The 10,250-nt window shown below is 45.9% G+C and overlaps 1 protein-coding gene across 1 annotated transcript; it reads left to right on the forward strand.

The window, feature by feature from the left end:
• The first annotated feature begins 5,266 nt into the window (after positions 1-5,266).
• LOC144701929 (glutathione S-transferase U17-like) lies at positions 5,267-6,247 on the forward strand. Its single transcript, XM_078573750.1, has 2 exons — positions 5,267-5,631; positions 5,722-6,247. Exons 1-2 carry the CDS (start codon positions 5,311-5,313, stop codon positions 6,088-6,090), a joined length of 690 nt encoding a protein of 229 aa, XP_078429876.1. The 5' UTR covers positions 5,267-5,310; the 3' UTR covers positions 6,091-6,247.
• Positions 6,248-10,250: the final 4,003 nt, after the last annotated feature.

A 10,250-nucleotide genomic window follows, 5' to 3' on the forward strand; every position in this document is an offset into this window, starting at 1 on the left:
TATCGTTTTACGCAAAAAAATTGCATTGTGCAGGAGTTAAAAAATATTTAACTCTCGTTTTTAATATTTCTAGTGGTTTTTGATGTTACTAGTAGTCCATAAATATTCAAAAATATTTTTTGTATTTCTAGTGTTAATTAAAATTATGAAAATTAGTCTAAAATATTTAATGATTTTCTTTGTAGATCTGCTTCAACTTAGATCATAGGAAATTTTATAAATTGACAAGAAATCCATAAAAAACTTAGAAATTATATTTCTCACTTTTAAACTCATTTACTTGATTCCAAGCTTGAGAAAATTCAGAAATTAACTTTCTGGCTTGCTGTGGATCAACCCCTTACTTTCCCTATATTAATTATAGAGTATTTAAGTTGAAATTTTTCATAAATATTGATAATTACATCTAAATCAAAACAACATAAAACCCCTTAAATTTGGGTTTATTGCCACTCTCTAGTTTTATGATTTTTTGCACAAAACTCATTGCTATGCAATCTATAATGGGATAATATTGTGTAAGAAAACTCATAGATTGAATTACTGTAAAAATTTAAGGTCCACAAAAAGACTTACGACTCAATTCTTTTACTTATGAAGCACCCTAAGGGTTTTCTATGCTATAAGTCTTAAGATGACCTAACCAAATTACATTACTGACATGAAGTGAATGCATAATTATATAACTTAGTCACCATATAAGTATCTATTCATTTTAACATAAACATTGGTCTGTCAAATATTTAATAAAAAATAGGAATATCAATTGTATTATTAATGGGATATAATTACACAAATTTGTGCTTGAGACAATATGTGAATGTTATCCTTGGAACTAGTCATCCTCATGCATTTTGTGCATTTTTGGAACTTCGTCATTTGTAAAAGAAAAAATGGTGTTATTTCATTAGATATTCAATACTCAAGTCAAACAGAGAAGAGCTTTTTGTGTGACAGTATTGGTTTTGTTGCGATTGTGCGGTTCAGTGAGAATTTCTCACTGCACATCTCACACCATCTAAAGGAATCCCACCACATTTCGCAAACCCCTTCGTGTGGTGTGAATGTGTGGATGACTGGAATTTTTTTTAATTGAATGGCAGTGGCATCAGCCAAGTGCCAAGATTAAGCAGACAGATTCATTTTGTTTTAAAGACAAGGCCGACAGCCCTCGCTAGATGCATGATTGATGGGAATCACAGGCTCTGGACAACACGAAGCGATGAGACATCAGAAAAGACGTAGGTGCAGTACAGAAGAAATTCGCCACCAAACACGAGAGAACTAAAATTCATCCCATCTGAGAACTCGCATGCCAAATTTGTATGCAAATTATGCGCAAAGTGAATGGTGGCTTCACACTTTAACATGATCATGGGTTTGGAATTGGAAAAAATGACTGAAAATATACAAAATTGGGCAGAGTTTGTGAAAATATACGAAATCTATACAGAGAACGTAAAGTATTTAATGTACAAAAAATGCCAACTGATATGTGTGAATTTTTGCGATGTGTAGTGCAAATTTCTGTATTAATTTCCACCGAACATCGTGCAGGCGGTTTGTGCGAACCAAAATTCGCACTGCACTGCACAACCTACTCTAAAATCAAAAATATTTCTCATTATTGTCATTAGTCGACATGATATACTATAATCATGTGAAGTCATCTTACTATGCTTATTAGAAACGGATAAATGCATAGGAGGTAACATAGGAAATAGTGTATTTGACCTACTCAATGGACTCCATATTGGCCCAATCAAGGAGGGCGTAGTTTCCAGGATGAACCAGCCCATAATGTATCTGAAAAAGACCAATTAATCCTCACCAAATACAAAAGAAGCTTCGAGAAATTCGTTGAATTCGGTTGTCTTCTCCTCCAAGAAATTTCCATCTATTTAATACAGAGATCTCCTGAGAAGATCACAAAGATACTTGTGAAGGGACGTGCGGGCCTATGATGTGTGATGAAATTGCTAGGGGCTTAATGTGAAGGGATGTGATGGGATGTGATAAACTAGATGACACACTGTCATCCATCCAGTCATGTCCAAGCCATCCAGTTTGGGACATGGCGTTACCTAATTTTGAAGAGCTCCATGTCTAAGACAGTGGTGATGGCACTATTTCAATTTCGTCCGGGACGTGGATGATGGACGGGACGGGATGAAGATCATCCCCTCCGACGTCTGGATATTTCAACTTCGTCCCAAACATCCCGTCGAGGGATTCGTCCATTGAAGAATAAAATTGTCCGCATCCAGACTTTGCCAGTTTCGACCCCTCCAGAGAAAAAACCATCCCGTCTCTCGTCCTGGACAAAAAAATCATGTTTAAAATTTTTAATATAGTTTTAATATGAATGTTTCTAAGTTTTTTTAGGGAAATATGGAGTAGAGAGAAAGCAGAGGGACATATGTAGGGCTGGAGGACAGAAACGGATGACGAAAATGAACGGACAGAATGTATGTAGGGCTTGTCTATCCTCTCCGGCGGTCTCCGACAGGCTCCGGCCGTCCCCGGCCGCCTCCGGCGGTCTCTAACCGCCCTGGCTGCCTTCAGCCCCCTTGTCGGCCGCCTCCGCCGCCTCCAGCCGCCCTCCATCTCTGGCCTTCTCCAGCTGTCTCCGGCCGTCGAGCCTCTCCGGCCTTCTCCGGCCGTCTCCGGCCTTCTCCGGCCGTCTCCGGCCATCTCCGGCCGTCTCCAGCCATCTCTGGCCATCACCGGCCATCGGGCCTTCTCCGGCCTTCTCCGGCCGTCTCCGGCCGTCACCGGTCGTCACTGGCCGTCGGGTCGTCTCCGGCTGCCACGGGCCATCTCCGGCCGTCTTCAGCCGCCCTCGCTTGGGCGGCCCTCGTCGGCCACCTCCGGCCACCACCAACTGCCTCGGCAGATTCGGCGGCCTCAGTCGCCTCGGCAGATTCGGCGGCCTCAGTCGCCTCGGTTTCCACCGGATGCCTCAGTCGCCCTCGGGCTCCCTCCACCGTCCTCCACCGCCTCTGGCCGGCTCCGGCGCCTACGGCTGCCTCGGTCGCCTACGGTCCCCTCAGCTGCCTTGGTTTCCCTCGGCCTTCCTCCTCTGGCCTCCGCCGTCTTTGGCCGCCTACGGCTGCCTCTGTCGCCTCTGGTCGCCTCGGCTGCCTCGATCGCCCTCGGGCTCCCTCCACCGCCCTCCGCCGGCTCCGGCGCCTACGGCTGCCTCGGTCGCCTCAGCTGCCTCGGTTTCCCTCGGGCTTCCTCCTCTGCCCTCCTCCGTCTTTGGCCGCCTCCAGCGCCTATGGCTGCCTCCGTCAACTCTTGCCACCTCGGCCGCCTCGGCCCCTCCGGCTGCCTCGGTCGCCCTCGGGCTTCCTCCGCTGCCTTCAGCTGCCTCCAGAGCCTACAACTGTCTCGGTCGCCTCTGGCCTCGGCTGCCTCGACTGCCTCGGCCATCTTCTCTTTTTCAACCGTCCTCAGCCTCTAGCCGTCCTCCGCCATCTTTCTGGCCATCCTGCTCCACACTCTACACCGCCTACTACTACATCACAATCTGGGCGTGGATGACGAGCATCCACGTTCCAACTTGCGGGGGAGTGTTGGGAAATAGGTGGTGTGGCCTATTAGGTCCACTAGACCTTAGCCCACTAAGGGTTCCCTCTCTTAATCCCACATAGATAAATCTCTAATACTCTCTCTCAGCCCTATATAAGGGCATGTATCCCTTCCTTTCTAAGTAACCAAGTTCTATCCATTTTATATTCTTCAACAGGAACGGAATTTCGTTCCGATATCCATTTTTCACGAAAAATTTTGTCATTTTTGTCATTCAACACCGTTCCGTCATCTACAGGTTTCCGTCATTCCTCCGTCCCGTCATTCGTCTATGGACATAAACGGAACGGAACAGATGCTTCGGTGATGGAAAATGAAACCAACCCCCCCCTCCCCGACATCTCACTGAAAACCCCCTCCCTCCCCCCCCCCCCAAGTTACTCACGAATGGCTCTCTTCAGTCTCCCCCTTCAGCGCTCTCCCCTTTCGGCGCTCTTCAGTCTCCCTGTTTGGCGCTCTCCCCCTCCGGCGCTCTTCAGTCTCCCCCTTCGGCGCTCTTCAGTCTCTCCCCTCTTCTCCAGAGAAGAAGACAAAGGCGTGCTGTATAGAAGAGATTAGGGCATTAATGTTTTGCCAGCGCTGGGATCAGTCGCCGGCATCTCTGAAGAACCCTCCATTGACTTCCCCAAAGAAGCCTTCCTCTCTAGATCTCGCCACAGGTCGATGACTGCCGTGCACACGACTGCAAGCCCAGAAAACAATCCACATAAGAAGAAGAAATTTAAGAGATTTGAAGAAGAAATTTGAAGAAATTATAAGAAGAAATTTGAAGAAGTAGAAGAGATTTAAAGAAGATGACGAAGAAGAAGAAGAGGTTTGAAGTAGAGATTTGGAGAAATAGAGGAGATTTGAAGAAGATAACGAACAAGAAGAGGTTTGAAGAAGAAATTTGAAGAAGAAGAAGAGGTTTGAAGAAGCAATTTGAAGAAGAAGAAGAGATTTGAAGAAGAAATTTGAAGTTGGGGAGTGAACCTCCGGCTCCGGCGAAGGAAAGAAAATTCTGACAAATACTTTCGTCAACCGATATTGTCATCTGTCGATTCTGTCATTTGTACGTAAATTTCGTCATCCGTCATTTGTCACAGATGACGGATGACTAATGACGAATGACGGATATACGACCGTTCAGTCATCCGTCAATCGATGCGAACGGAAACGGATGACGAAAATTAAATGACGGATGACGAAATTGTCATCCGTCCTCCAGCTCTAGACATATGTACTACTACTTTTGGGCGGCAGTCAGTTTGCGTGCGCAAAAAAGCAGGGACTTATGACGCAAAATTTCAAGAAATTGATATAGAGATGACATGTGGCAAGATCTCAACCGCCCGAAGAGAATACGGACCGATTTTTATCCATCCTTTACCGTCCATCCTCCGAGACATCCCGACGGGACTGTTTTGTAGTCTGAAGATAGGAAAACTATCCTGTCCGTTGGTCCCCGGATGAATTTCCCCGCACTATAGATGGCACTCTGTGTTTATCTGGTTTGGCATACTTTGTTTTCCAAGATGGACCAGCCCACGATGTCTCTCAAAATGGGCCAACGATGACCGACAAACGGCCCATTAATCCTCACCAAACACAAAAGAAGCTTCGAGAATTCCATTGATTTTCTGCTCGTCTTCTCCTCCAAGTAATCTCCTCCTATTTAATGCACAGATCTCTAGAGAAAGATCAGAAAGAAACCTGTGAAGCACAGAGAGTTTGGAGATGGCCCAGACGGAGGAGGTGAAGGTTCTAGGAGCATGGCCGAGTCCCTTCGTGATGAGGGCAAGGATCGCGCTACACCTCAAGAAGGTGGACTACGAGTTCATCGTAGAGACGATGAACCCCAAGAGCGAGCTTCTGCTGACTTCCAACCCCGTCCACCAGAAAATCCCGGTTCTTTTCCACAATGGTAAACCAATCAACGAGTCTCTCGTCATCTTGCAGTACATCGACGAGACATGGACCTCCACCCACCCGATTCTCCCCGCCAACTCCTACGACCGCGCCATCGCTCGCTTCTGGGCGTCCTACATCGACGATAAGGTAACCAAACGGCGATATTTCCTTTATCTGAAGAGAAACCCACGTCCGAATTCGACTTTAGAGATTCCCGTCGTCTTGTCTTCCTTGCAGTGGTTTCCGCTGCTGTGGCAGTTTTTGAAGCCGAAGTCAGACGAGGAGAAGGAAGCGTTATTGGGGCGAGTGTTCGAGGGCGTGAAGCTGCTGGAGGAGGCTTTGAGGACTTGTGGCAAGGGGGGGAAGTGGTTCGGAGGAGACGCCGTGGGGTACGTGGATATCATTCTTGGTAGTTTCTTGGGCTGGATTCGCGTCGTCGATAAATTATGGGGAGTGAAGGTTCTGGACGGGGACAAGTTCCCGTCTTTGGTTGAATGGGCGGATGCGTTTTGCGAGGAGGAGGAAGTCAAGAGTGTTATGCCGGAGACGGAGAAGCTTATGGAGTTCGCCATTGCGAGGTTTGGAGACCCCGCTCCGTCCAAGTGAAAAGAAGCTCCTCGTCTGCTGTCGTGATAAATATTTGCAACGCTGTCTCCTCTCCCTTCTGTCCGCATGTCCCCAACTTAGCGGTTGGTTTGTCCTGTGAGTGGATCACTCTCTTATCTTTATCGATTCTGTGAGTGGATCATATTCTTCTTTGTCCTCTCTCTCTCTCTCTCTCTCTCTCTCTCTCTCTCTCTCTCTCTCTCTCTCTCTCTCCCTCTCCCTCTCCCTCTCTCTCTCTCCCACCCTCCCTCTTTTTCTCTCCCTCTCTCTCTCTCTCTCTCCCTCTCTCCCCCTCTCCCTCTCTCTCCCTCTCTCCCCCTCTCACTCTCTCTCTCTTCCGTCCCTTTGGGATGGTTCTTTGGTGCGATCCTGTGCTTTGTGCGGTGCGATTGTGCCATTTTGGTCCTGTTTTTTATTAGGTTACGTCTATTAAGGAGATAAAGCTGAAGCTTGTTCAAGAGAAGACCTGAAGGTCCAGCAAGGATTGATCAGAAATCGACAAGGAATCGATGAAGATATCGTCGAAGAACCGGTGAAGAAATCGTCAAAGAATCAACCAGAAATCGACGAAGAAATCGACGAGGAGTCATCGAAGAATCGACCAGAAATCGACAAGGAATTGACGAGGAGCCTTCGAAGAAATCGTCGAAGAAATCATCTAAGTACCAGCGACGAATCGACGAAGAAATAGTCGAAGAATCAACGAAGAAATTGTCGGAGAATCGAGGAGGAATCGCAACCCATCCATGGAGACGGAGCGGTCCATCCCCCCCTCATCCCCGACAAGAAACCCAAGCCCATGGACTATCGCGAGGAGAAATTGGCTCTGTGGAGGTCACACAAGAACCGGCCGGCAATCGGCGCCGCTCTGGAGAATCTCGGGAACACCTGTTTTCTCAATTCTGTTCTTCAGTGTGGCTCCCACACTGTTCCCCTCTTGCAGAGTCTCCGATCCCCTCCTCACCCTTATCCGTGTTGTTCTGGGGATGGAGGTGATTTCTCCCGGGAAGAAACGAGATTTCCCTCCGTCCGCGCGCTTCGGCAACATATCGATATGTGCGTTCATGAAGAAGCGACTGTTGTTAAGCCCTGCGGATTCGTGAACAACCTGAGCAATATATCATCTTCATTCAGCAGATACCAACAGGAGGATGCTCACGAATTCCTCCACTGCCTTCTTGACCATCTCCACAGCAGTTGTTTGAAACCTTCTTGCAGTGGCCATGATGGCGCCCCTGCAATTCAAAAGAGCATAATCAGCAACACTTTCGGGGGGCGAGTTCAATGCTGCGAATGTGGAATCCTTTACCAAAGTGGAGAGAATCGACGACCCTGAAATCAAATTGATCTGCGAGGGCTGCAAGGCTTGAGTCTTCGTTGAAAAGCAGCTGATACTAGACCTCTCGCCTCCTTATAATCCCTCTCGTGGTCTTGCTTATAATCCCTCGCGTGGATTCCAAATATGGGGGGTACTGAAACTTCATGCATGTGAAGCATATTGGAAGGGAATTGAGGAAGCTCTACGGCCGGAGCCGGAGGTCGAAGGGCAGCAGGAGTCGAAGCAGGAGCCCGAGCCCCCTCCGCCGCCGAGAGCCATCTCGTGACCATGGATACTACAGAGACTGACATCAGTCTGATTTTGTGCGATGTGCGGTCCGATTTCGTCGCACAAAATAGGACCGCACATCGGTCAGCGTTTTTGTGCGATCAAAAAAATCTCATACCAGCCGAAAAAATCGCACGGGACCGCACTACCTTCTCTACCATCCCTCCCTCCTCTCTTTCTCTCTCCCTCTCCCTCTCTCCCTCTCTCTCTCTCTCCCTCTCCCCTTCTCTCTCTCTCTCCCTCCCTCCCTCTCTCTCACTCTCTCTCTCTCCCTCTCTCTCCCTCTCTCTCCCCCTCTTCCTCTCTCTCTCTCCTCCTCCCTCCTCCCTCCTCCTCCTTCCTCTCTCTCTCCCTCCCTCCCTCCCTCTCTCTCTCCATCTCTTCCCCCCCTCCCTCTCTCTCTCTCCCACCCTCCCTCTCTCCCCTCCCTCTCTCTCCCCCCTCTCTCTCTTCCTCTTCCTCCTCCCTCCCTCTCTCCCCACCCACCCTCTCTCTCTCTCTCTCTCTCTCTCTCTCTCTCTCTTACTCTCTCCCCTCCCAACCCCCTCTCTCTCCATTCTCACTATCTCTCCCTCCCTCCCTCTCTCTTCCTCTCTCCCTCTCCCTCTCCCTCCCCCTCCCTCTCTATCTCCATTCTCACTCTCTTTCTCTCCCTCCCTCCCTCCCTCCTCCATTCTCTCGCTCTTCCTTTTCTCTCCCGCCTCCCCCTCTCTTTTCTCTCTCTATCTGATGTGGGACAAAACAGTGGATTTTGTGAAATTGTTAAATTAATACCAAATGATATTAATAAAATATTCCTTGAGGGTGATCATATGGGTTTAATCATGTAGAAAGGGACTAAGTCAGTAAAGCAGGGATTTAACAAGGACAACGAGGGAGAAAATCGATTTAACAGAGATTTAACAGGGATTTAACACATGGATTCATAAGGTCAACAAACACTTAGAGAAAATCAACAATTATCATTAACCAACAATCATCTCAAAGTTAAAGCCTCAGAGGGTACGTTGTAGAAGGGAGCCACTAACTACATGTTTTTCTGATGTTGAATGACCTTGATTGATGTTGATATGCAGCCTTAAAGACAAGCATAAATGAGAAGAAGGAAAGGTGCAGGAAATAGATATAATGGGTGTAACAGAATCAGTTGGGGAGAGAAGATGGTCACGTGTCGCGCGAGAAGTGTAGAGGTGTAGTGTTGAAAATGAATTCACAATGTATATGGGATATGGCATGAGAAGGGATGAAGATATGAAGGGAGAACATGAGAATTATTGGGGTAAGACGATGGTGGGTGTTCAATGGGGTCAAGGATTAGATATTAAGAAGATGATGGAAGAAGATAAGGTATGGAAGAAAGGGAGGGAGAAACCCAAGAGGAGCTGATTGAATATGATATTTCATTATATCCATTTCTGTTGCCATTACCGCCAAAAAATCACTCTTCTCTAAAAAAACTTCAGAATTATTCTCAAGCAAAAGGGTTCATGTAGACTCATAGACATTTTAAAGGAAAAAACATGTAATTACAAAGCAAATAAAATTGTGGATGGTTTAAGAGAAAGTGGTAGAGAGAAAAGGTACCATTGGTGGTTACCGTGGAAGAAAATCATGGGAGAAAGGTAAGGGAGAGAGGTTGTGAGAAAATTCAAATTTGGTAGTTATAGAGAAGAGAAAAAGAAATAAAGTTAGTGAGGGAAGAGAGGAGTAGAATAGTCTATAATAGTGGCGGTTAAGAGGATAGAAAGAGAAAGAAAAGTTGGAGGAGAAAAAGACAAAGAAATGGACTGAGTGAGGAGAGAGATAGATACGCTAGTGAGAGAGAGGAGAAAAGCTACAAGGTCTACTTAATATTTTATCGCTTACTAATACTTATCATTTACTATACTTACTATCATTATTATCATTATTATTGCTTATTTAATATAACTCAATTATTAAATAAACTTCTAAAGGCCAGTCCCTTTGGAGACAACATTAATCTAACTGTACGTCTGAGTGAGTTTACATCTTTTATCAAATTTATTTGATTTTAGGTATATTAAAATTTTCAACGACATAACAAATTACTATAGAATTTTCTTCCATTATTAGCCCATTTCACAAGAAATCTATGTTCACCACCTCCTAGAGTAGAGATAAATTGGTTGGTGATAATATAATCAATTTGCTCTTTCTCACTTGAACACTCAATAATCGGTGGAATAAGGTTTGTTTCACTTTGAAGAAAAGAAGGCAGGTCAATCAACTGACTAGGAATATTGTAAAATCCCTTAAAAGCCATTAAATCAAAGACATTGAATGTGGAACTCCTACTCAAATCCTCAGGTAAATCAATAACATAAGCATTTTTCCGTAGTTTCTTTAGCATTTTGACAGGTCCAGCTCCTTAATAACAAAGTTCAGAATCTAAATGGGGCATCCTTTCTGGATTTAACCAGATCATTACAACATCACCCTATTGGAATTTCTTAAATCCAATCCTCAGGTAAATCAAAAACATAAGCATTCGTCCATAATTTCTTTAAAACTTTGACATGTCCAGCTCGTTAGT

Source organism: Wolffia australiana, chromosome 4, assembly GCF_029677425.1.
Source record: "Wolffia australiana isolate 7733 chromosome 4, ASM2967742v1".
In the NCBI taxonomy this organism is placed as follows: Eukaryota; Viridiplantae; Streptophyta; class Magnoliopsida; order Alismatales; family Araceae; genus Wolffia; species Wolffia australiana.

What these genes read in the sequence shown, in the direction of transcription:
- LOC144701929 (XM_078573750.1), top strand. Translation starts at nt 5,311, where the DNA reads ATGGCCCAGACGGAGGAGGTGAAGGTTCTAGGAGCATGGCCGAGTCCC. An exon ending in CGTCCTACATCGACGATAAG is followed by an intron (nt 5,632 to 5,721) that starts GTAACCAAACGG and finishes TCTTCCTTGCAG; the next exon opens with TGGTTTCCGCTGCTGTGGCA.